The sequence below is a fragment of the Phallusia mammillata genome, chromosome 4 (genome assembly GCF_965637545.1).
Source record: "Phallusia mammillata chromosome 4, kaPhaMamm4.hap1.1, whole genome shotgun sequence".
In the NCBI taxonomy this organism is placed as follows: domain Eukaryota; kingdom Metazoa; phylum Chordata; class Ascidiacea; order Phlebobranchia; family Ascidiidae; genus Phallusia; species Phallusia mammillata.
In genome coordinates this window covers 25,868,716-25,896,354 of record NC_137255.1, presented here as the reverse complement: position 1 = coordinate 25,896,354, position 27,639 = coordinate 25,868,716, and the positions used below count along the sequence as shown (strand labels likewise).

General features: G+C 37.7%; 2 protein-coding genes across 2 annotated transcripts; both read right to left on the bottom strand.

Annotated features, from left to right (window-relative positions):
* Positions 1 to 54: 54 nt before the first annotated feature.
* On the bottom strand, positions 55 to 2,203 carry LOC145225102 (diphosphoinositol polyphosphate phosphohydrolase 1-like). The gene is made up of 5 exons (XM_080091741.1): positions 2,039 to 2,203; positions 1,695 to 1,805; positions 1,561 to 1,605; positions 1,187 to 1,372; positions 55 to 1,101 (listed from the first exon to the last, which is right to left on the bottom strand). The coding sequence occupies exons 1-5, from the start codon at positions 2,132 to 2,134 to the stop codon at positions 823 to 825; spliced, it is 717 nt and encodes a 238-aa protein (XP_079947867.1). The 5' UTR covers positions 2,135 to 2,203; the 3' UTR covers positions 55 to 822.
* A 1,250-nt stretch (positions 2,204 to 3,453) lies between these two features.
* LOC145225105 (uncharacterized) lies at positions 3,454 to 27,052 on the bottom strand. The gene is made up of 15 exons (XM_080091745.1): positions 26,756 to 27,052; positions 25,429 to 26,098; positions 24,580 to 24,826; positions 24,263 to 24,356; positions 23,868 to 24,089; positions 23,666 to 23,737; positions 21,268 to 21,407; positions 20,713 to 21,130; positions 18,386 to 18,536; positions 16,983 to 17,115; positions 16,021 to 16,188; positions 15,723 to 15,837; positions 12,126 to 12,300; positions 5,819 to 6,021; positions 3,454 to 4,178 (listed from the first exon to the last, which is right to left on the bottom strand). Exons 1-15 carry the CDS (start codon positions 26,925 to 26,927, stop codon positions 4,015 to 4,017), a joined length of 3,144 nt encoding a protein of 1,047 aa, XP_079947871.1. The 5' UTR covers positions 26,928 to 27,052; the 3' UTR covers positions 3,454 to 4,014.
* Between the last annotated feature and the right edge of the window lie 587 nt (positions 27,053 to 27,639).

Here is a 27,639-nt window from a genome sequence, read left to right as displayed (position 1 = left end):
TAGTCGATTTAAACTAAACGGAAAAGATAGCTTGTTAATTGTGACTTGCAGGTATATGAATTACTGTCTTTTATTTCGAAAGCGTGCACGGTACGAATAAAGCGAGACTACAGTGACCGCAAAAGCAAATTTGCTCGAATAAATCGGCTCGTGAAAAAGAACGAACTACCAAAAAGGCGCAGAAAAGTTCAGCCCGTTCACAGCGGATAAACAGCGGTTTGTATACAAATGGGTTCTAGTACGTTAAAGGTCTGTTTTCGGCAACATGGCTAACGCTTTAATGTAAAGATTGCACTTTTCCAACACCTAGGACTCATAAGACCAGATATTTCAAACACGTTGCAAAAATTTGCCAAGTTAAAAAGGACTTATGTTTATGTTTACATTTACCAAAATACCACAGCGTTCGACCACCATTTGGGCAGTAACTGCTTGCTCTCGTGTAGTTACGCACAGCGAGCAAATAACATCGTTGAGGAATGAAGGCGAGTACATGCGAAGCAAGCGAAGAACATGAACACATACGCGAGTACGAATATTTACCATCGGTGTGACGAATGTAAAAACGATCAAAACTTGTTTTGGGAGTCGCGGGGGTCTTAAGACCGCATACCTTGTTTTGGTGGTCGTAAATAAAATTTGTTTGTTGCCATGCATTTTTATGCACAGGGCGGGGAAATCATGGTATCTAAATACAGCATCACTTGCAGCATGACAAGGCAACACTGAAAATTTTGTTTGTGGAAAGAAAAATAAAGCGAAGAGAAGAACAAATGCACAGAACAAAATAAAACCTGTTGGCAAACCATGCATAAAAACACTTTAACTTGTATTTATCACTTGATGTTTGGTGCAGGGCTCTGTGGTCAAGGGAAGAAGGTTAGAGTCAATATCTTTCCAAAATGCACTTTTGATGTGAGGTGAAACTGTCCTAACAGTTGCAGCTGTGTTATTTCGCATCGCATCTTTTAGTTCTGTTTCAACTATGCCATCCTTTTCATTTATGACAGCTTCTGGAGTCAAACATTTAGGTATTGATAGGTTACTATTGTTTTCATGAAAACACCGGTGCGCGCAATTCTTTGCTGTTTGCTGATGATGCTAGAACACAAAAAAAAGAATTGCTGTCATTTTCCAGCACTATAAACAAAATTACAACATGTGGCAAAACTGCTGGTATGATTACCTGGTCATTTATCAGTTTTTGTAAATATCTTTTCTGAATTGGTTTGTGTTCACTTAGTTTGTCTAGGGCTTCTACTAGGCTGAACCATTTCCGTGTACGTCCAATGTCTTTTCGGTCCTCATATTCATCATTAAGCTTTTTCACAATCAGCACATACACATAAGTCCGGGTTTTTCTTTCCTCATTCTAAAAATCATTAAAAATACAGGTTAGGTTATCCAGGGTACCTTATGCATTTTTAGAAGTATTCTAATTTTTATAGAAGTTCCTAAAAAACTGTTCAAATTATACAAGCACAATACACACTGCATATAGGTTGACTTTGCAAACTATAAACAAGTGGTACAACTACTGCATAAATAATAAGGTTTTACCTCAAACACATCCAGCAGCCTTCCAAGCTCACCCACTACTCCTGCCTGAAATGAAAGTGCTCGTTAGGGAACTGTTTACTTAAAATATTGGCCACCAAGCCACACATACAGAGACTATGGTGGTTACAGCTTACCTCTTCTTCTACTTCTCGTTTTGCCGTTGTTTCAGGATCCTCGCCTGGTTCCAGTCCACCCCCAGGAACAACCCACAAATGTTGATAACGACTGCTGGTAACCAACATTACCTGAATGAAAAATGCTTTGTAATTAAATGGTTATCAAAAAATATTAATCTTGAGTAATCATATTAAATTAGTAAAATCTAAACAATAATCCTTTATTGAACACCTTTACATTAGTTGTGTTGTTGAATGATTTGCACTAAATCACAGAAATGTACCCAAACATTAATCCTTTATTGAACACCTTTACATTAGTTGTGTAATTAAGTGATATGGACAAAATCACAGAAATGTACCTCAGTTTCACATTCTGCTTTAAAACACAAACATGCTGCCCGTCTTCTAAATCCAGCATCATCATAAGTTCGAACCTGGTTTATTTTGATTTTCATAATCTGGCACAGTGTTTACATCAAAGTTATGAAGACTTATTCTGTAAAAGTTTAAAACAGGATCAATATGCAATACAAAATCTGAACATTTTCCGTTTAACTGGTCTGTTTATGTCTCCAAATGGTCTGCAACCCACAGCAACACAGAATTCCTGAAAGCAAGCCTGGGTTATATATTTATGACTGTTTTTCGCTGGTCAAACGATCTTAGTATGTTAGTTCACTTGGCGTAGAGCACGGCAACGGCATGTGTTAGCTCAGCAAACAAACTCGTTAATGATTTATTGTGGTTCTATAGAAGATGAACGAGCTAAGGATACGACCACATTCTTTAAACTTTCCTGCAATCAATGCTCTGCTGTAAACTGTTAAAAAGCAGGGACACGGAAAATACTAACAGAAAACCACAATCGAAAAAATAAACCGATTTGTCTCGGTCAGTTTACTCATTTCAATGCATATTTCAACAGACTTGAAGCTTCATTAAGGCTGAATTCTGTACTGAACAATACCCTCTATTCGAAAGCTGTCCTGTAAAGCAAGGCTCTGTTCGACTAAAGAACTTATTTCAAGTAAACTCGTCACCACTTCAGACCGGGAGCGAACAGAGAACACGCGCACGCCCTACAAGCGTGATCGCGTTGTGCTAAACGACTTTGAAGCTATTCGCAGAGCTCGAAATGAACTACACATGACGGCAGCAGACAAAAAGTAATCTTGTCACTCCTCTAAACAGTGCATTGAGCGGATTAACAAACGAGGTTCGATTACATGTCTGTCTGGAGACCTAAAACTTGGCACCATTGACTGACGAAAGGTGGTGATTTTGCATTTTACAGTCACAATTTCAGTTTTGTTTTTAATTTCCTGCATCACAGTATCGAAATGGCATTAAATTTCACAAAGCAGGAAACTTTGGCACTCATTTCCGAACGATACGGTGCCAACAGTCCTCGGCTACATGTTTTGGTTTGTTTGTATTCAAATTACACAAACTGTATCTTTTACAGTAAGTTCTAGCAAATTCAAGCAAAACATGTGAATCTGTTTTTGATATTTAAGATGCTGGCCTTTCCTCGACAAAACTAGCTACATTCGCAGAACACAGCATTCCTGCGTGTTTCTTTTAATGGAGAAACTAATCACTGAAGGCAAGATAGCTATGTCCAATCTGCTTAAACTGCAAATCATCTGTAGGGCAAAGGCCTGTGCCCTTGTGATATGCCTGGCATGTATCCAAATCGTTTGAGTTTGAACCTCTCCAGTTCAACTGCAATGTAGGCTACAGCAATCACTTTTCACAAACTCTACACAACCGGTTGTTTTGCATTTATCCCTTTGTTGTTAATATGACCCACTGCAGTGCAGTAGCTTTGCCGCGACGTCACAAAAGACAAACACGAAAATGTCATCACTGCGAGAGAGTTAACGCTGCATAGGATAATACTGGATACTGCACCGTCGACGACGCAATGAAACGTTCACAGTGACGCACGTAATGAAGAAAAAATAGACCGAGAATTGTGGCAAAGAAGTTGACAGCACCGGCTGTGATAAAAGGGCCTGGCGATTGTTGCATGTGCAGGTGTATTATAAACATAACCGTTATCGGTATTTTTACTTTTTAAGCATTTGTACCGCTGAAAAAATGTAACAAAGCCATATCGCAATGGACGGGTTCGCAAATGGTTTACAATGCAGTTTAGGCGTGTATTACTTATATAGTAGTACGATCTCTATTGCAAACGGTATCATAAGTATTAAAAGAATTCTCAATACCATGCACCCTTGATCAAAAATAAAATAAAAATATTTCAAACTGCGCAAAAAAATTCGTCCAAGCGTAAAAATACAAAAAACAAGAACTTTTGCAGAATTTTCTAGTCTGCAGCCTTATCAGCACAGGGAAGGGTGAACCACTTCTTTGCTGATTTTCCTTGAACGCGTAGGGCTAGCAGTTGTTTCTCGAGAACACTGTCTTCATCTTGGAGGTGATGATCGTCTTCGGCTGCGTTAAAAGCAGAAACCCTGGATGTCCGCCGGCCTAAAGGTCAAAAAATAACCTAGTTAGATAGTGGACATAATAATTGTGCTTCACTGCTTACTAAAGGGAGGGTTAAGATATAGAAGCACTAAAACGCCTAGTTTACTTTCTTCTCATGTAGTTTTCTTCTAGTGTTTATTGTATTATATGATTTTTTAAGCCAACAATACATCGAAACCAAGAAGTTTAAACACAGGTTAAAAGCATTGTTGAAAAAATGCAACTGCTTTTACAACAACAAAAAACACTGGAAACCCTCAACTATAGGTTGCATTTTTTTAAACTATTTCAGTTTTAGCTTGGAAGTGTACCACGAACAATTAAATTACGTTGTCAGTGCAGTGTTTAACCACCATTAAAGCTTATAGGCGTATAACACTATGTCTTGGCCTTATAAGACGGTTATGTGTTTTTAAACTGTTTATGTTGGGCATAAACAAGCGGTTAACAAAAGTAGTTCAATTCATATGGATAAGTATTATCCAGTAATAGTTCAAAAGTGCTTATTTATTATCTCAAGCAAGGTAAATAACAAGATTAGAGGCAACTTTGCTTTCGCTGTTAAAGACGTGTGCTCTAAAATAGAGTTTGTTCGATAAACAGAAGCTTAATATTGCAATAAATTTCGTACAATGCGCCTTCTGTTGTATAAAACCACCTTTGTGTGCTAGTCAGAACTGTTCCGCATTATATGAAGGTGCTTGCTTGAGATTTTCTTGGTCCTTGCGGCCAGTGTAAAACCGTTTGGGCCTTAGCTAGGCACGAACGTTCCATTCATTTCAATGGCATTGTTGGGCAATTTAGGAACAAGTAACAGCGCTTGTGGTTTGTTTTCATACAAAGGAATTCGGTATAACGGATTACACGCAATAACAACACATATGCCGCTCTCGAAGGGAAAAAAATGAAACATCAAGGTCATGTGCGGAAATAATACTGCTTTGACACGAATATGTTTTATAAATTTGACACAAATTAAAAACGCACTGCAAGTCATGTTTCTTTAAAACCGTTTTCCTATCGCATCTGTTATAGCCAGGGTTGCAATACCGTCCTTATTTATAAGATTTGTTTTTATTTTCAAGTGCAATGTCTTGGAAAAAAGTTATTGTCCTAACTTCTAAGAAATGTCCTTGTTTTTGACTTGAGTCCTTCTTTTGTCTTATTTTCAACAATTACAAGTCAAATCCCTGCTACAAGTAAAGTAAACTTATAGTCCTAAACTGTCGTGAGATGCCCAAATATTTTTTTATAAACAAGGATTTGCTGGAACAGATTGTTTCTGGGCAAAATATATGACATGTGATATGTCATAGCTCGTATGAATGCAAAGATTTGTTCAAAAACGTTTGTTTCGTTTGAAAATTCATTTTTTCGGTTGCCTTATTTTGGGCTCAATGTCGATGGCAACCCTGTTTATAGCATAACTACAGGTTAAAATTCGAAGGTCCTAAGAAAGCGCTGTTTTCCGCGACATATCACATCCAACTTCCCCACCAACTATCGGACATTAGTTATACACTGTTGTATTGTAGCACACGCAACTCTTCACGGACAGGCTTTGTTCGTATGTAATTATACTAGTAAGCTTATTTTATTTAGCATCACACCAGTTGAATGACAAATTTGTTAAACATTACCTCTTGCGGAGTATCCAGTTTTGCTGGCGATTGTTTCAGGCGCGTCAGTTCTCTGTAAAACCGAAACCGCCCACATCGCTCGCTTGACTGCCTTCAAACCGGGCACCGCCCTAACCACGCCCACACAGAGGTTGGCCTCTGACGAACAAACGAATTCGGTGACGTACTCGAAATCCCGTTGCAACTGCAAGGCACCTTGAACACTGTAAAACAGATAGAAGCTTGAACACTATACACGGACTCGAGAAGTATTTAAATCAAAAACATGACTGCATAAGCACTTGTGTATGTATAAAACATCATGGACAAGTTTCAACCTACAATGACGACGACAACAGCGATTGTTAAAACGTCTGCGTGATGTATTCTATGTACAAAGGGTTGCTATCGACATAGACCCCAAAATAAGGACATCCAACAAACTAAATTTTCATACCAAAAAACGTTTTTGAACGAATCTGACTTTATACGAGCCATGACATATCACATGCCATATTTTTTGCCAGAAACAATCTGTTCCATATAGCAACTCCTTGTTCGTAGAAAATACTTCCTACATCTCACGACAGCTCAGGTCTAGGTTTACTTTTACTTGTAGCAGGAATTTGACTTGCAAATGTTGAAAATAAGACAAAAGACTCAAATCAAAAACAAAGATATTTTTCAGAAATAAGGACAAAATGTTTTATTGCCCTTCAAAATCAAAATAAGGAAAAATCTTATAAATAAGGACGGTATGGCAACCCTGTAAACACACGTACTCTGGCAGTTATGTATTTGATTAGATAGAAGTTGTTAGGATAACCCAATGTTGACTCAGTCTCACTACTGGTTGCTACGATTTGAATTCGAAAAATACTTAGCGGGTGGCCTTAATATAAGTGTTTTTGGAAGTTTAAGCAACGCCACGGATTTGTTGAATGCGTTTCGAGTAATGATGAGCCTCGTTATCGAAACTTGAGCACTTATTGCTTCGCTTAAAAAATGACTAATATACATATATGAGTAGTTTCTGTATGTTTAGGGCGGGTTTGGGAGCACGATTTGTGATATCAAGCGTGACAACAACTGTTGAATTCGAGTTATTTGTCAGTCGATATTTGTCACTTGCTAATAAAGCAGTTTTAATAAACTAGTTTTAAGGAAGAATTTGCACTTTGCACTATTGAAAAATGCAACCTTATGAAGAAGGTACAACACTGCATTAACAATCTAAAAAATGTAGTTATTTTTTTACACGCTTAATTTTACCATATTGTACTGTTATGTACTGTCTAAAAAAGTGAGTTATTGTTTGCAAATTTGTTAGGATTTAACCATAGCATACTGTACTTACAGCCTAAAAAAGTGCGTTAATATTCACAACTTATAAAAATTTAACCATACGATACTGTATTCACTGACTAAAAAGTGTGCTATTTTTTACAAACTTATTACGTTCAACCATAGCAAACTGATTTACAGCCTAAAAAGGTGTTATTTTTTTACAGACTTGCTAAGAAACGAACTGGAAACCAAAATCAAAAATTTGCACTTATGTATTTGATCGTTTATGTGATTGCGACGCAGATATGGTTTAACGCCAACAACGATAAACCCTACGTAGATACAATCAACACGCTATCGAATATCTTATCTGTCATCACCGCTTTAAAACAGGTGCAATGCTCAACGCGACCTAAAAAGCACACACTGATTTTCGACTTATGCGTCAAAAATGACGTACAAAACACGCTAGGTGCGTTTCACTTTTACAATTGTTGAAATATTGTGGGTGACCTGTTAAGATAACCTAACTATTGCCTTTTTAGGTCCGAAAACAGTTGTCACCTGAATTTTGGATTACCTTAAAATGGGATAAAGGTATTTTACTAACGCATTTTCCAAACAAAAGACAACTATTTTCCCAACAAGCACAAAAAAGGCTCGTTAGGAAAATGTGAAAAACTGCAGTTTGTTGGGGTACCATAGATTTTTCTAGTCTATGCCTTGCCATATGGGAATGCTTGGGAGACCGGCTTGTTTCGGTCTAACGCCTTTAATAGGCCTGGCCTACTATAGTAGATATATGATTTATAATAAGTATGCCGTGATCGCTGGTCTGCATCGACGCTTTAGGGCTAATCCCAGTATGAATGTATTCGTCTTTTGTTGTGGTAAAAATAGTCGAATTGTGACATTGAATTGTACTTTGTTCGAAACATGACCGCTTCAAGGGCAATGTCTAATGTTTTACGCAAAAGCGAGGCAAAGTCCCTTACACTCCATGACGTCACAAGTTAAACAAACGAGTGATCAATCAAGTGCAATATAGCCAGGTTACAGTGTTTTAATCAAAGACACTCAATATTTGAACGTTAAAACTATTGTAAAGAGCGATAGCAGGTTTCAATAAAAAACAATTTTCATAAACGCAATTACTATAGTATTACTATAGTATACAATATATTGATGCACTGCACTTGTATAAAATGGTTTAGACCGAACTTGAATATTGAACCAAAATACACCCAAGATAAGTGGTAATAGATGATTAAAATCAATTATTTGTTTGACTATGCAAGTAAACTATATTTTATGGAACTTTAAAATACGTTTTGTAATCTACCAGCTGCACATAATAAGAAATATTTGTCAGACAACAGGACTTAAGTTTTCTACGGCGATGCATTACTGTAGTAATTACATTTTCACCACTAAAATGGCCATAAAAACGTGTTTCTTCAGTTTTAGTAATATAACAGTTCAGTTAGAAAGAAAACTTACAAAATATTTTTTTACATTTGCTAATTGTACATTTACTCCTAAAGTATAAAAAAGTGTTTTAAGGCTTTTTAGTAACGGTATATTGTACAAACGATCAGGCATATTAACCACAGTGCCGGGAAAAAGCCATATTTTGTGATGGGTCGCAGGTATGATGTTGTTTAATCAGTCGCCAATCAAATAAGTTTTTCTAGACCGCCCACATAATAAACATTGCTATTCGGTTATATAGGCCATAAAAAGTGCACGGTTATGACTAGGCCAATGTCTTTGCAAACACTGCGTACCGCAATCAGTTAAATCAAAACGACCAATTTTGTCCCATTAAACCAGAGTTGTAAGTCCGGGTCGTTTTTTTTTTAATAATTTTAACTAGCTCAATAGCCAGTTGCTGGACCTGGCCTAATGTCAAACAGACCTAAAACGCCCTGTTCAAGACCAATTGTTTATTGTGTTAGTTGTCTTGGTCTTTTCTGAGGCTTCAATGTATAGGCCTGCCAGTCAAACTTTTGGCCCTAAACAGGCTTCTCAAAAACGATATGGGTTTTGGGCTTGTACTTTCGGATTCGGGCTGGGTTCGGGCTCCAATTTCAGGCCCGTTTACAACTCTGCAATAAACAATATTATACACAGCAAATTACCAAATAGACATGATATATAAAGGTTAGTTTTTGGTCAAGTGATTTATGGTTGATGTATTTTTGTGGTGATAAAGGCCATAGTTGCAGATTAACACTGTTTCCATTTAATTGAACACGCGCAAATTCGTGTTTTTGAGCTGTTTTGTCATAGGACATGTTACAAATGAACACAACCCGTTTTGTAAATATTTGCCAGAAAGATAAAGCGCAATAGTGAACGAGATTTGAAAGCGAAAGACCTAACCAGTTACCCCTCATAACGTAAGGTTTCATTTTAAGTGGACAAAAAGGTAATAATAGCTAAAATGTATAAATATCGACAAAACTAAAACACATGTGTATATCTGTGCGCATTTTCATTTTTTTCGCCAAGAACCGATAAGGGACGCCAGATAAAATGATTCAGCATTTAAAAATAGGTGAGACACGATATTTATTCACGAAAAGGCATGAAAAACGTGATGATTGTGGCCGTAGTAGTGTGTCATGATGATATTGCGCCATCGATGATTTGCAAAAATATTGCATCATGTTTTTCCGGCCAATAATTCTATAATTAGGTTGAAATCAAACCTGGCACAAACAGACTTCTTAGAAACGACCTTCGCGAGGGCACAGGCTCATTACAATGTTAAAGGATAATTATATGTGGTAAATGCCAGGATTACAAGTATGCAGAACGAGAAACGTTTTTTTTTTGCGGTTTGTAACAAGTAAATACCATTAAGGTTTTTGCGCAGTTTGGCTTTAGACAACTGTAAGCATTTTTATCCATCATTTACGCGGCTTCATAAAAAACACGTTTAAACTGGTACATTACCTCAGCAAAAAAAAAACGGATACACTTCAAACTTGAGATGTAAAATTGACTAATTGTCGTTTAAACAATAAAAACACACCAAGTTACTTGATTTCAGAGTACAACATGACATAACTATTTATTTTTGTCACTAAGAAATAACGGCAAGTCTTACAAAAACGACAATTTATATGAAAAATGTCTGACCCAATTTTGATAGCAATATTAACCACGAACCTATAGGACATGATGCCATTAACAACGGTCCAACATTTGGCCACGAGTATTAAGTTAGGAAGCAAAAACGTTTTGGCAATGCATTTTGTTGTATGTTGTTCGAATAAAGAGATTCACTTTTTTCAAAAGGCAAAACGATATATTCCCTAACTTGGTTATGATTACGTACATTCAAAAACAAACAATGTCAGTTTCATACAAGCGCCTTAAAACCTGTGAAAATCCAAAAATCTAAACATCTGGTTTATATAACATTTTTTAATGCTTTAATTATCAAATCAAACCTACTTGGTGATCATAAACGTACCGACGGTTTAAACCCTAAATGTCGTAGTTATATAGTTAATAACTTTTAAACACGGCAAAAATGTGTTGAGGAATAGCATGACCCAGAAGCGCCAGGGTAGTGTGTACCTTACTACAATACTTCCTGGTAATTACAAACCGGGCAACCACACTGATGACTTATGCTGCAAGCACCGCCCAGTGACAACAGCCAAACACGGAGATGAAAATTATTTTTCCTCGAGCACCAGAAATGCCTGTAGCAAAGCAACCGTCCGCTCCAGGAGTTTACAGAGCGTTGCGACAAACAGTCCGTCGACCATTTGCGGTGAAAACACACCGTTGTTATGTCCACGATAGTTGTTTGTCAAGAACAAACAAATTGACGAGTTACAAAGTAGGTCACTGCTTACACAACGAGCCGCTTACGTCGTTGGCGCAGCGCAGGGCTCGAAATGAGGTGCAGACGGGGAAAGAGCAATCGATTGGTGGAAACAATAGAAAAAAGAAAGGAGGTTTGGTAGGTTTACTACAGGTCAATAGGGTTAGGATTAAAATTAAATTCATTTAAAATGTTTGCATGAAATCACTTAGCGGGTTACGACCTAGCTGTGTGCAGTGAGGCATGATATACATTTGTAAAAATCAGTTTTTAGACTCATGCGTCAAAAATTAATTCCTTTCTTACGTTGTTCGCTATGGTTTACTGCGGACAGCTTACTCAGGAACCTGCTTCGAGCACGTGACGAACTGTCATTGTTTACAAATCAGGCATTCTAAGTTTACATAACAAACACATACCATTGTGAGGTTTTTCAAATCCTAAAGGGTTACCTTATAGAGTTGTGGCATCGTCGCCAACGCAGACTCGTTTTTTATTACCGAATGTGAAGGGCAAAATAGCTTTGTCGCCCTAGCGGTGGTGAGTAGACGTTTGTTATGGGTATTCTTTGTACTATTGTGTAACGTAAGGAAAGTAGGCGTATAGGAGGCCGCGGTTTCAATCACATTTCGAAACCCAGTTCAGCAAGTCGTGAAATAAATTGGTAACACTGTTTTGCGGTTACGGAAGGAATGTGGAAAGGTTGCAGTCAATTTCTTAGGACCAACATTGCACTGTTGAATGCCCCAGAGCAGATTGTGCTATTTTTCTGTTTGTTTTAGTACGTCACTTAACGCAAACGGCTTTGCAGAGAATTAACAAGCACCTTGTGTACTAACAACAAAGTTCACACACCAATGACATGACCAAGGCCATTCTTGCGCAATCGCCAAACTGAGTCCTCTAACTTACAAAGAATTGAAAGGTACGTGCCACAAACAATGGAAACTCATACACAAGCTAGACATTAACACAAAACCTGTAATTTTCTAGGCGTGGTCACTACTAAACAATTTTTAACCTTTTTTAGGCTTGGTATGTCGAGTAAAATACCACAGTTGTCATTAGACTATTGCAAATACGCACCTTTTTATCGTCACATTCGTCAATAAAAAACCCAACCAGTTTTAAAGTTGACATTTCATGACTGCCTTTGTACAATACAACTTCATTTAAAGACCCTAGTAGCAGACATACCTGAAACGAATCTTGTGGTCAACGATATGACGTATTGTGACGTCAAGGAGGGCTGACACAGCTGGGGGGACCGCTGTTAGTTGGCAACGTGGGTTGAGAACCGAAACAGCGGACGATACGGGAACTAGAACAGCGCGAACCGATTCCTCCATATAAGGACTTGGTGCACTGTGATCTAAATACAAGGACATGGTTTGAAAATGCATTAAATCGGATTTTTGATGAAAGTTTTTTAGCAGTGATTTTTGAAGAGTGGTTAGATTTGACCAGTGGTTATCAAACGAGGGCCACTTGTCTCACTCAGGGAGGATTTTTTTCAGTCTTGGAAGGAAACTTGTGGCAGTAGGGATTGACACATACGAAACTGTACCGCTGGGAATGCTTCGTTATTTTTGTTGGGAAGGTATTAGCGATATTTTAGGTTGCAAGGAAGAATATGAACGAAACTTGAAACCCACTGGGTTAGACGATGAGTATAAAAATGTTTGACTGTTTTGGGGCGACAAGATGACCCTGTGGCAATGAGGTTTTGACAAAACTAGTTACTCCCTGTGTGACCATATCTATCAGCCGCGAAAGTTTAAGGCTGATCGCTGACGACATTTTCAATCGCTGCATACTACCTAAACCCTGTTTAGCTGGGTAGATGCATGTTTTTCTTGACTAGGCATTTGATATTTTTGATACCAGCAAGGTTGACAATTCCAAAGGAATGCTCAAGACACGTGTTTTGCCCAAAACCAGGACTGATTAGTTGAGCCCGTTAATCTGCATTCCATTACTTGAATTGAATTAAACATATAACAGAAAGCTACTGGCGTACCACCTTAAAACCGTACACAGGTTAAGAACACCTGGTTTAAAAGCAAATAGAAAGGATAAAAAGACAAGAAATAATCACTGAGGGTAATGGGACAACATGAAGTGAAAACACAAATTCGAACAATATACATCAGCTGTGAAAACACATTTTAAGCCAGAAGTGCACAATGTTGTAAACTGGTCTAAAATTGGAGCCCGAACCCAAATCGTTTTTGAGAAGCCCGTTTAGGCCCGAAATTTTGTTTACAGGTTTATACATTGAAGCATTAAAAAAGGCAACAAACACCTAAATTTATTAATGTAAAACTTTACAATTTAGTAATATATTTTATTATAAACGGCTGTGTTTTGTTATGCTTGTGTAACGTACAAAGCAAATTTAAACTAAGTTGAAAATCATTTTGCAAACCAGGTTAAAACTTTCCACTGAGTTACGCAAAAAAGCAATTAGGTCAGGGATCAATACCCTCAGACCGTAGTTATTGACTTTGAGAATTGAAAAGTGTTTTGTGCGCCCAGAAGTCAGAAGTAAAGACTGTTGTTTCGGGTAGGGAATTCAATAATCGTTAAATAGATGCGTTCCGGAGGTGTAATCATTACCGCCTTAAACGTGAACAAAAGTTTTAAAATACACACCGCTACATGGCGCTAGCGAGTAAAATGAAATAAAGTGTTTCGAGTTTTTACCTTACGAGTTTTACTCCAAAAAAGCCTATTGTTCATTTGTACTTTTTGTTGGTATAGTTTCGAAAATTCTTGTACAGATTGACCAATTTTTATATCAACAGATATGGGAGAAATGCAGTGTGTATGAACACGTCAATATCCCTGCAACATGTTACAGTAACGATTTTACACTCAAACCGTTGGCAAAACAAACACACGTGTGCGTTTTGGGGGATGGCGGAGGTGGTATAAATCACAACCACAGCATAAAACCTGCCCCTCGCGAATCATGTACTTCAGAATAATGAAAGAGATATATACGCCAACCCTATTGAAGGAGGAGGTCGGCGGGTGCAGGAAGGCACCGTTTGTAGGTTCGAATCCCACCGCAGTCTAGAGATTGAGCATGCCGTAATTGCTGATCTCCATGAATGCTTCAGGGATGGTCCCAGTTATAAATCTATGTTCATCTTAGCTAAAACAGATCTATTTTTATTCCCGAGGGTTTTAGCATTAGAGGGACGGACGGTTTTGGTCAGAGTTGCAAGTCGGGCCGGGTTCGGGCTTAGGTATTTGCCAGAAAACGGGCTCAAAACGGGTTTACGTTCCGTTTCCGCCATTTTTTAGTGACAATTCTCTGGCTTTGACCTAATGCCCACCCTACTCTAAAACGTATTGTTTACCCCATTGTCTACTATTGTTCATTGTGTTTGTTATCTTTTCTCTGCTTTTCTTTCTCATACTTTGTCGCAAGGCTTTCGTGGATAAGCCTGTCAATCAAAATTTCGGGCCTAAACGGGCTTTTCAAAAACGTTTCGGGTTCGGGCCGGGCTTCGGGCTTATACTTTCGGGTTCGGGCCGGGTTCGGGCTCAGATTTCGGGCCCGCTTGCAACTCTGGTTTTGGTAGGTATGGCAAAAAAAATACAGTCAATAGGGCCGGTAATAAGGCTTTAACCATTGTTCCCCCACAATTTCATGAGTGTGGGTATACATACAAGCTTTTTGAGTACAGAGAGGACCACTGGGGAAATGTACAGCTGGACTGGGAAAAATTGTGCAGTAGCACAGCTCAAAGAGATTATGCCCTTAATCAACGGTTAAATAGTTTAAACATTAAACTCTGCTGGGAAATTTCCGATGGGGCTTACCACAAGTCGTAACCGTTTCAATTTACGAGAATTTACGAGTTTTCATTATGATCAGCTTGACGAGGTTAATATGTCACAAAAGCTCCATCACCCTAATGTTTGAGTTAAGTAAATGTTTTGACTGGACTTGCTCGTTTTGAGACAACCTGCATCAGTGGTTCCCAACCTTTATCGACCCTTAACCAATCCAAATACTTTCATTCTTTCAAAATATTCTACATAGTAGATGCTAAACCAGTGGTTCTCAAACTTTTTTATATTGCGACGCCCCTGGAAAAGTTTTCTGGACTTGCGACGCACCAGCAAATAAAAGTTAAGGGGGAAATTTTTTATTAAAGTTGTGTTTATTGATACAACAACAAAAAGCCATGAAACGGAACTATTCTGCGACGCCCTTGGAAAATTGAAACGACGCACAGTTTGAGAACTACTGTGCTAAACCATAAAGATCATTTAAAGGTATTTTATCAACTTCAGAGGTTATATTCCCAGAACTTGAGTGTCTTTTTACAAACCACATGTAACATTTAAAGTAAATTCCTCCCCTAAATTTAAAAAAATCCTTCTTACATTTTCATGATGACGCAATGATTTCGTGAGCAGAGCGAAGTTGTAAACAATTGTAAAAAGTGGCAGTTTTAAATTGTGTAATTGCAGAGCCTGTTAGCAAATACTAAAACACAGTTTAATACAAATGACAAAAAATGCTATTATTTCACAAAAAGTAGATCTATGTGTTTGTGAACATTATAAAATAAAGATGACTAGATAGAAAATAACTTTATTGTAGTGGCACTAGCAAATTCAGATCGTATATCATAATGAGGTTTAATGACGAAATGCTTTAAAACATGTCGCTTTTTTCGTCTATTTGGCCGTTACATTTGTCTTTAAAGTTATGAACAGATCCGTGTATAGTGTTCCAAGCGCGTATTGTGATATTAGAGATTATCCGCATACCTGTAAGGTTTTTTTGCCTCCAGAGCTTGTGAGGTGGAAAAGTTGCAGAAATAGATTTTTTCGCGAGATGGTTGCACTTGTCCGAGTACATTCGCATACACTCCCCAGTCAATGACTAAAAATATTCAATAGAAACAATTTAAAATGGATCAGAACCGGCCCAATCCCGAAAGTACAAGCCCCAAACCTGGGCTGAACCCAAAATTTCTCAAAAACAACACTCGAAAGTTGGGAAAAAATAAGACGATATATTTCTTGTACATTGTACAATAAGTATTTTACAACGGGTGTGTTTTACCTGCATATTTGTTATGATGTTATCCACGTTGGTTAAATGCTTGGTTGCATGATGTAACGTTGCGGGACTTTCCGTGCGACGGCTTTCCACATAATTGTGACATTTCTCTACTAGAGGTAGACACGTGAGGCCGATTGACGTCAGTTGACCAAGATCGCTCAAACAAACCTGAAATATTTAATTAAAGTTCGAATATTCAAATCTCATGTACATTGAGAGTCGGTAAATGTTTTTTTATCTCTTAGGAAATAGTTTTAAGCATACACAGGATTGAGAATCGGCCTTTAATGAAACTACGACAGTTCAGTGCATGCAAATTTATTCAAATACTCCATTGATTTAGTGATAGGCGTTGGGTGTTCATCGCATTAAGGCAGTGGATTTTGATGTTGGGCACCCGTCAACGCCAACTAGTGGCACAAACACAAATATTTTTTTGGGTTGAAAATCTTATTTTAATATTTTCTTACAAAGAAAACCAAAAATTGCAAATGAATGAAATAGCAAAGGAGTCGTCAAAATGATATATTTGCTTTGCTCCTATAAGTACACATATTTTGACTTACTATTGAATTGGCTTACTGTCTGTTCAACTTTTCAACACAGAAAAACGTCAGTTTAAAAGACTGTGTAGCTCAGTTGGTAGAGCGCGAGTCCCGGAAAGACTTCAGCCGTGGGTTCGAATCCCACCACAGGCTAGATTTTTCTAGCCTATGCCTTGCCATATGGGAATGCTTGGGTGACCGGCTTGATTCAACATTGAGCCGTCAATAGGTCTGACGTGCTATGATCAGTTGAAAAAGAGTATTTCTAAACTTGCTTTATTAGACAATCAACTGTATTAGCCAGAAAACATTTGCCTCGAATTTCTCATTTCAGACTTAATGCACAACGTTGATGGGTTTACAGTTTAAGTATGTTTGACTTGTGACATAACATCACGTGGTGACGTTTCTTTGTACCTGAAGTAGAGGTCTGAGAGACCATGAAGTGAGGTAAAGTTGAATTTTGTTGTAACACCAACTGTAGAAGGAATCCAGAGTCGATTCAAGGCGGGAAAGGGCTTTTTGAGCCACGTCCTCTCGATCGTGGAACCTGAAAAAACATCAGTTGTTTTCATAGAAAATACTGAATAGGCGTTTCGTCCACCAGGTTGCATCTTTTTTACAAATTTGTAATTCAACTGGTGTGATGCTAAACCAAATACTAGTTGTTTTTCAAGAACTTTGTATATACCACTAATACAGATGATTGTATCATGTAAACTCACTGGTCTGACTGGGTATTCCGCCTGAGTAAAATACATAACTTCTAAAAGTTACTTAGCGGGCCGCACAAAAACTAATCATAGAGGACCGCGTGTTTGACACCACTGTCGTATAGGACGTCGAAACGTCGGCTTGTTAGAATAAAAACTGACGGAAGAGCCACATATTTGTTATTAAAGTCTTGTTGTTTGGCAAAGCAAAACTGACAAAAATTTAAATCTAATTTATTGGACTAAAATATATCGTAGAAAACACGTATATATTTAAGCAAGTTGTAACCGACATCGACAATGAAGATCTGATTAAGACGACATTATTGTGAGATGACATAGAAAAAATCTTGCAATTGAAAGGCCGTTTGTGGACATTTGAGTCACTTTAAAACATGTGGATAATACATTGGTATTGTTGTAAATTAAATCGCAAACAATACCTTTCTGGGCCGCTATTGTAAGCCCTATAGATGTTTATTGACTGGACATAAGATAACAATACGAGGCGTTTAATTAAATCTTTGATGAAAAGGAATTCATGAAATACACATTGTTGGCCACAACTGTACAGATCTGCCAGGTTAAAAAAAACTTATTTTTTGCAGTTTTGTGTTTGTTTTATAAAATTTTAATGCTTGTACCCAAAACAGAAAAGTTAGTTTGTCATTGTGCTTCAAGCTATGGATAAAAACAGGGGTTCTTAACCTTTTTGCACACTTACCCAATATAAGCTTTGGTAAAACCCCTAGTGTACAATAAATGACAAAAGTACATAAATCGAATTGTCTTGTCTGTTGCTTTATGTATGTTATTTGATAAATGTCCCATATCAGACTGAAAACTTTTTCACAAACACGTCAAAAGAGATATGACATGTTATGTCATAACATTGCTTAACACCTACCAACGATTATACAATAACGGTAAACAGTTTTTTTTAAGGTTTGGTTTGGGTGACCGCTAAGTAGTTTTAAGAGACCGCAAGTGTTTCATTTAAATACCCAAAAATAGCAAGTCCAAATTTTGGGAAACCGCTGGAGAAATTTGGGGGACCGTTTCGGTCCTGACGGTAAATATGTAACAATACGTAAAAGTTTTGCTTACTTCATAACAGCCAGTAAGGCGTGTACAGCTTGTAGGTAGGTAAGCGCAGTCTTGGTCAACGGTTGACTGCCACGTATAGGAAGTGCACCGCATTTGTCCGCACGACCGATAGCAAGTGCTTCACATAATTTTTTGTCCCAGTGTATAAGTGCTGAAATGTAAAACGTATATTTTTCTCTTGGAAACAAAGGTGGGCAACCTTTTTGCATGCGCGGGCCAAAAAGTAGTGATATTGCGGGGTCGGGCAGCAGTGATGGTTATGCAATAACATAAGAGTGTAGGCAAACTCAACTCGTATTTGTTCGTTGTGAATATGTAAAACTGGGATTAGGACAGTAGTTCTCAACTCGTTTCAGGCCATGGACCACCAGTTAAATTAAATGAATATTGTGGACCATGCAGTCCATTGTTAAGTAAAGATGAAGAAAGCACCCACAACAAGTATGTTGGCTTGAAATATATTTCTTAAATACAGAATTTCGAGGATTGATATTAAACAATTGACAGTGACCAATAAAAGTCGCAAACCCACAACTTTACAAATGGCTTAAAAACGACAGTAGTATGTTTAAAAACAGGGGTGTGTAACCTGTAGCCCGCGGGCCAAATGCGGTATATTGATTAAATGTTGTGGGGCGCGCAGACACGCTTGGATTTCAAATGCTGGCAAACGAGTCCAATTATTATATATTTTTAAGCAGATTAATGTACCTGGTGCCATTTTTCTGCGACCAGACAATAATGGACTAAAATTAAATGTGAAAGTTTGCAAAAAAGTAAAATCACCTTGTGAGGTGCGGCCCGCGATCTAATCACCGCAATTTTATTTGGCCCCACCGTGAGAAAGATTGCACACCCCTGTTTTAAAGCAACAGCTTGACAAAACGTATGGGTTACCACAAAAAAGGTTCAACCTACGACGTATAAAGGTTATTTCGTAAAAGTTGTTGTCCCAAAACGATTAGAAAAACCAAACATCTCATAATCATCTGCCAATTTAAAAACCGCCTTTGAAGATAAAAACGTATGTTTGTTCGTCAACACATCCATAGCATTATTCATACAGAAGATTTCAGATCAAAAGATGACGATAGTGTTTCGGAATGTTTCCATCACGGGAAAGTTATACATGAGAGTGAGAAATTGCCTAGATTTCCAAATCGTCCGAAACCCACAGAGAGTAGCAGAGCCAGACACATAAACCGCAGCAATAAAGCATATCGATGTCATTTGGGTAAATATTAAAGGCTCCGGGAACACATAGTTACGGCGCAGACATGTAATCGTAAATATGTCAACTTTATTCGCTTCTGTTTAACTTTAACTTGACATTTAAGGTATTTGTAAAACAAGATCTTGCTGTTCCGTCGAGTTTCATTTATTTAAGGAATCGGTATATGTAAAATCATCAAGCCAACAAATGATAAGCTGCAGACGGTGGACACTGTTTCGACCTCTAACGTCTCATCGATGCAGCTGGTGACAATAGATCGGCCGTATTGGCTAGTGTGACCATCCAACGCCACTCCACGCCGTTTTTAGCCTGTTACTCCCCCTGTAACAAACTGGAGTGCCGTTGGATGGCTACACTATAGCCAATACTGGGTATCACTAGTCCCCAGATGCAATGATGAGACCTTATACGTCGGAAAAGTTTGCACTGTCTGCAGCTATTCGGTATATGTATGTTAAAACCCGAGTTCACGTTTTGTAATATTTGCGCTGCAATTTTATTTTATTTTCAAGTATAATTGTGCTAAGGATGTACAAATACATTTAAGGCAAAATGATTTGTTCGGTGAATTTACGTTTTAAGACAATTTAGAACCAATGTATGCCATATTTACTCGATTAAAAGCCGCCCTCGATTGTAAGCCGTATCCTGCTCTGATGTTAGATATTAATGTTTAAACACACTACTTTTTGGTGCTACAAAGTACAACGATTTGTCAACAATTATTAGTCACGCAAAAAAATCTAGCCAGCAGAGAATATATTGACGTGTAAAGCCAACATGCAAGAGAATTTTGAACGCAAGTTAAAACAAAAACCAGGGGTGTGGAAATAATATCAGGAAATACTAAAATGTAAGATGGCCTCGAATATGAGCCGCCCTGCCATTCAACTTTAGGTGTGCGTTTAGGTTTGTTTTCCAAGTCATAAAATATACTTTCACAGCCAACAACACCGCACAATTGCATTCTAGCACCCAGAAAGGGTTATTTTACAGTTTTGCTTAATACAGCAAAAAAGGCCTAAAAATGTGATAACCTATCTACACAGTTTAGCTAATTGCTTGGGACACAAAAAACACCACTTTTTCCTACCTCGATTGATCACAAATGCTTGCGTTGAGCACTGTACACTCCGCAATACATCCTTTGGCATCAACCCCAACTCAATCATGTTGCTCACAAAAGCGTCAAGCATCAAGGCTCCAAAATCCCATCCAAATCTTGGTTTCATTGTCACAGCATAGGAATTCACAGACTCAACAGTTACGTAATGACTAAGCAATAACTGCAGTGTACAGGATGGGCCCTCAGTGACCAGCATAGCCATGTAGGACTTGGAAAGGGAGCGGACGGCTTCTTGGTCCCAGGAATCCCTCCAAAGTACAGTTTTCCGCTTGTGGTGGCTGGTGGTGGGCCCAGTGCCACTTAGTTGGCTAAAGAATGATGAGGATGCAATACTGCTCATATCATCTTCCGAGCTGATGGCTGATGCAGCTTCCTCGGTCATATGCTAGGGGTGGTAAAGACAGGTTTACCATTATGTATTTTTATTGTTGTGTAAAATGGAAAAAAAACTTATTATTAGTTTTAAATAACACACTTTGTCAACATCTTTAAATACTTCAAACATCACATATATTATCTTACTTGTGATGAGGTAGCAGATCGTGGACTTTTGCTTCGAAGTTTATTTCTCATCAAACTTGTATTGCTGGCCAAACTATTCATAAACGCTACAATAAAGCTTCCCTGTGCATACATGATCTGTTCCACTGAAGACAGGGTTTCTGCAAACCAATAGTTTAGATCAGGGGTGCACAACCTGCAACGGTATGGCAACATGCAGCCGCAGAGATACATTTGTGTAGCTGTGAACATGTGTATTAAAATATATCTATTGGTGGCTGTGATAAAATAGAACTATTTTGCCAAATAATTGATTTTCAAATATATTTAGTGAGACTGGAAAGAGTATTTTCAGCTAAGTAGCCATATGTGTCAGATTTTTTTTACCCTTATTGTGTCCAAACAATGCGAAAAAAAGATGTCACAATATAGATCAGGGGTGGGCAAACTACGGCCCGCGGGCCGCATGTGGCCCGGCAAAGGAGTTTATGCGGCCCGCCAAATGTTTCCGAGTAACGCTGAATAGTACTATGAGCACAGGCGCAGAGTTTTAAAAATACCGGGGGTGTGACTTGCCGATACCAATACCATGTGCAGTATCTGTACCCGCACGATCAGGGTTTTTTTTAAGGTTTGGTTTGGGTGACCGCTAAGTAGTTTCAAGAGACCGCAAGTGTTTCATTTAAATACCAAAAAATAGCCATTTCCAAATTTTGGGAAACCGCTGGAGAAATTTGAAACGGTCCCCCAAAACGGTCCTCGAAACGGGTCCCCCAAAACACCTTAAAAAACACTGCGCACGATACTTTGGAACTAAACACAGATACTTTTCACGTGCTTTAGCCTGCCACGTTATTATGCAAATCGTCACTTGACACAATTTCTTCGTTCGATAAAAGTAAAAGCGATTCACGTTTTCAAATATAGCCCACTTTGCACTGTTGACGCCCAAACTTTGACACAAGGACTTCATTAACAAAAAACGTGGTTCGGCCTTTGTTGCAACAAACGCTTGTTTTTTTAAAAAAACAATTACAATTGTAGCGTTTCAACTAGAGATGTACCGAATATTCGGTTTGCCGAATTTATTCGGCCGAATCGGTCACTTTTGCAAAGATTCGGTTTCGGCCGAGTAATTTGTTGCGATTCGGCCGAAACCGAATCTTTTACGAACACTCATTTAAAGCGTTATACGTGTTTTTTTCTGCTTAGTACCAACGAAATCGCGTCAATCATTATATTTTTTTAACACATTGTCGCTTTTCCCACTGCAGACGAAAATCAGTAATTCATTGTCGGGTTGGCAATCAATGTTATACCTCACTGAACTAAAATAAGGACGAAACAAAACCATTCTGCACTTATTGCCTGGTATATCAACTTATGTTTTCATGTCAAACGCGCACGGTACGAATTCGCGTGACGTCATAAATGATTCGTTTGATTCGGCCGAATTTATTCGGCAAAACCGCCGAATATTCGGTTTCGGCCGAATCGAAATTTCGCCGATTCGGTACATCACTAGTTTCAACCACTGTTTGTACAATCATGAACAAACGTATTTGCATAAAGCTGAAAACATACTATGTAATAATTTTGCGCAGGGGTGCACAACCTGCGGCCGCAATCTATTAATATTTTGATTTTCAAACTGCTAAAACAGATTTCGTGGGACTGGAAAAAAGATTACCAGTCTAGTAACCATATGCGCCAGGCTTTTTATCCGCTTATTATGTGCAAACAATGCGAAAAAAACGGGCACTGCAATCGTCACAATACAGTTTATGACGTCATAAACAGTTAGCTCTGTTCAGCTAAACTTGTGCACAAGTTAGAAATTGTTAATCAGAGCATCTTAGGCGACTTTAAATGGTATATATAAGATACAAACCTTATTCTTTACATCAGTTGTTTCAAAACAAAACAACAAGCAAGCAATTGGCGGCCGTTGGTGAAATACCATGCGGCCCGATAAGATTATAAACTTTTGAATGCGGCCCTTCCACTGAAAAGTTTGCCCACCCCTGATATAGATTATGTCATCATAAACATTAAGACTGATCGTCAGACTGGTGTTCAGCTCAATTTGTGCATCAAGTTGGAAATTAATCTGAACTTTTTAGACATGTCTAGTTCACAAAAACCAGCAGAAAATTGGCGACCGTTGGTGAAATAAGGATGTAAGATGTGACCGTCGTAGCAAAAAGGTTGTGCACTCCTGATTTACATGAACTTAATACCATGATCTTTCTATTACATAATACAGACAATAAATACAAGAGTTATAACCAATGCAGTTAACCAGAGTATGAAAAAGAAAACAGTTTAAGCTTAAACTTTGTTTTTTAAAATTCGATTTTTTAACCAGATGAGAAAAAAAGGTGAAAAACATGTTGTTTACTAGACAAGAGTAACTTACCATCCGACAAATCGGTGTCAGAAATATGAATAACATCTCGACCCATTAGTTGAGTGATTATGTCATCTTCATCTGAAGCAACAAGAATATGGGATTTTTTCAAAATGTGCAAACACACACACATACAAAAGCAACAACATAATTGAAAAAACAACCATTACAAACAACCCATAAAAAAGACTGCAGACAAAAAATCTCTTACCTATTTCAACATCATCAAGCATACCCCAATCAACCTTCGCAGTTTCATAGTTTGTCACAGCATTTGTGCCCAGGCTTTCATGGCTTCCTCTGTTGATTGAAGACAAAACACGAAGTATGGAACTTCCCACCGCACCCTTGGCTGGAGAGGACAGCTCAGATAATATCTTGGAGGCAGTAAATTCAAACAAAGCTCCAGTACTGTGTACTTGTGGTTGGCCACCTAAAATGAACAAAGTGTTTCTAAAGTGCATGTTTTCTCATACAGAAGAATCTGGTAACAGGTTGTAAGCACAAAAACACTTTATACAGTAATAAAACCATGCTACTTAACTGTAGGTTTAGTAGTGAACCAAACGACAAAAATATGGAGATTTACAGAACTCAAAAGCATACCTTTGCCATTCAAATGCATGTCTTCTAAAAATGATGAAGGAGTCAACCTGTGCTCATGGGAGTATTGCTCGTCTATGCGGTTGTGTTGACAAAACTTTCTGCATCAAACAAATGCAAAAGTTTAATTCCATACTTGCATGTGTACAGTTCTAATTCTTGGGAAGGCAAATTAAAACAAGATAAAAAAAAACACATATATGTTATGATATAGCTTGGATATGCCCTGTAAAATGTCCATATAGTTTTAACATGCAAAAAATAGGATAAATCTTATACAATATATATGTATTATCGTTTGTGCTCTAATAAGCAAAGACTTGCCTTAAAGCTGAGTTAAAAACTTCTATTAGTTTACAAAAACGTTTGAGGCATCCAGCTCCAAGCAATGCACTCCAGTCATAATCCGGGTTTTTACTGGTGGTTGAAATCACTGCACAACTTGCCAAGCTCCGTAACCGTGCCGATATCAACTTCTGTGTCAAGCACAACATTTCCTTGTGATAAAACTTGATTTTTCGTTGAAACTTTGGCAGTAGATTAAATGAGGCATGAGAGAGATTCATCCTAAAAACGGAAATATATTATTTTTGGCTAAAATATAGAAGTAGCCAAATGTACACTATTTTGATTAAACACTTGCTATTCTACCTTTGGCAATTAGAAAAAGTTAATTTTTATAGATTAAGTTGGGTTAAATCATCTAGTCCAGTGGTTCTCAACCTTTTTTACTGTGGGGGCCAAAAGGTAATAATTTCAAATTTCAATTAATTTCAAAAGAAAAGTGTGTAAGGAGCCGCGAAAAAAAACAAATTAAATTAGAATGCAGGATAACAGCAAACAACAAGAATCGGAATAGCTGCAGAAAGCCTACTGATTCTGACTTATAAAACACAATAATACACAACTACCTTTCTATGTAATTATTCTTGGTAAAAGATTAATTGGGCTGAAAATTTTTTAAAGATGCTGCATTGTAAACTTTTAAAAATAGGAAATTTCAAAACATCGATAGCCTTTATGGTAATATTAATCTTTAGCGATTTCCTGAGGTCTGGTGAGGGCTGCAAAATACGTAGTTGAGAGCCGCATACGGCCCTGAGAAGCTGCGGTTGAGAATTACTGATCTAATCATTTTAATAAACATGTATCTTATTTTTAGTACTTGCCTTTCATCATGCCAGTGCTGAACTATGTCATCCCAAACTTTAAAATGATTTTTAAACTCAGCATAAACCTTTCCCAGTCTTGGCGGAGACACTTGTGTTGGCAGAGGTTTTACTTGTATGCTGGGAAAATCAAACTTTCCATTAAGTTTGTCCAATGGAGAGAAACCAGGACTACATTCCTCCATTTCCATTTGTTTGTTCGATAACACAGCAGTTCTTACTTTTTCCAAATATGTTTCTTCTTCCGAAATAGCCAACTGAAGCTTATTAATGAACTTGCGTATTTGCAACAAGCAGTGCCTCGCATACTTCATGAATTTTTCAGTCTTTTCCAGGTCCCCCATTTGGTGCGAAAAATTCCAAAACTTATTAATAGGCCCCATTTTATTTGCGACTTTAAATCCTTCTGGTTCATCTGTTTCAATTTCACCAGGCAGGGTTGTAATGCTTCCAGTTACATTACTGTCTTGGTAAGGGCTGTCTTTGACCATAACAAAGCAAGTACCAACCCTGCGAAAGGTGCATTTCACCTGAGACTTTGTGAAAATAGGCTCAACAAGTTTGCCATGTGTCCCATTATTATCTTCATTCATCTGGCACACCTTTTTTCGTCGGCTTTGTTCTGTTATGTCCATTATATACTTAGTGTTGCCCCGGCAACAAGAGATGCCTGTAACAAAGGAAAATATTAGGTTGGGGACAATGGTGTGTAAAGCACCGTACAAATATTAGTCTCTTTAGTCAATATTATTTTTACACCCAACTAACAATTGAATTCATACCAAACCAAAGTTGTAGTACTGAAAACTTCCTAGTACCATTTGTCTAACACAGGACATAGACAGAGCATAGCAGTAATGGTAAACTTTATGCTGTTACAGTGCAGAGTAAAACTTTTTAAGGGTATAAATTTAACCATAACAGAAGAACTTCCCAGCATTTGACAAATAACTAATGATATACTTCCAGGAAAGTGCAAGTGCCCTAGTTTTCACAGAAAAGGTGGGTAAAAACAAATGACTTGTTATTTCATAAGTTGCAAGTATATAAGTGCATATTTATGCTATGCCCACAGTATAAGATTGAGATATGTATATATATCTACTTAAATTTTGTCTTCAAAAGAGTTTTAGTGCAAGTGCAAGAATGTAACTAATGATATATCATCTACCAATCTTGGGTTTGCCCCCTTTTTGCATAAAACTGACCTAATTCATCTTTCAAAACACTAAAATAATATTTAAATATGTGGGCACAATAATGACCATTCATATGAATTCTTAAATTGTCTGTAATTTTTGTTCAAGTTTTAAAAGGCAGTACAAACCTTTTCCAGCAGGACTTGGCATCTCATCGCAGCTTGAAAATTCTTGCTCACTGAGTTGAAAATCTGCATAGAGATCAGATCCTTTGTGGTTTGATCGATTTGATCCCAAAATAATGGGATCGGCTGCACTCATTTGAAGAGGGGGTATGTTGTTCATGTCTGTGGCTGTCATGATACTTGCTTCCCAGAAGAAGGCATTTCATTTGGCACTACATTGTTTAAAACTTGTATATATCATTCAATTCATCTTGATTTTATATAAAAAGTTTTTCATTTTGCTACATGTGTTTAGCACCTAAGATAAAAAATATTGGTAAATATTTTATGACAAAATTTTACGTAGCTTAAATCTCAGCACAAGTCATTCTAATAATTATTTGTATTAACCACACAAAATGTCTGATATAATCAAATTATACAACAAAAGTTTACACACAAATTCTGTTTGGTTGTCTGTACATTTAAATGTCTACTTTGAGTTAAGGAAATGTTATAGCATGAAAGTGCTGATACATTTGGTTTCACAGAGCAATGAACTTAACTCAAAGAAGTAATATGTGAAACATGTAACATGGCAGCATTATGGGTACATCTAAAATATACATGATCACTTGGTGCATTATTATCACCACTTCGGGCTCCGTTATAACGCTTGTCACGCCTTAATATGGCTTGGTGTATCTTATATCCCTTGGTGCAACTTAACATTGCTTGGTGCACCTTTATTCCATTTGGTACACCTTTATATATATAACTAGGTAAGGATGTACTGAGCATTATACAGGTGCACCAAGCGATATAAATGTGCACCAAGCGATATAAATGCGCACAAAGCGATATAATTTGCACCAAGCGATATTAAAGTGCACCAAGTGATTGAAGTA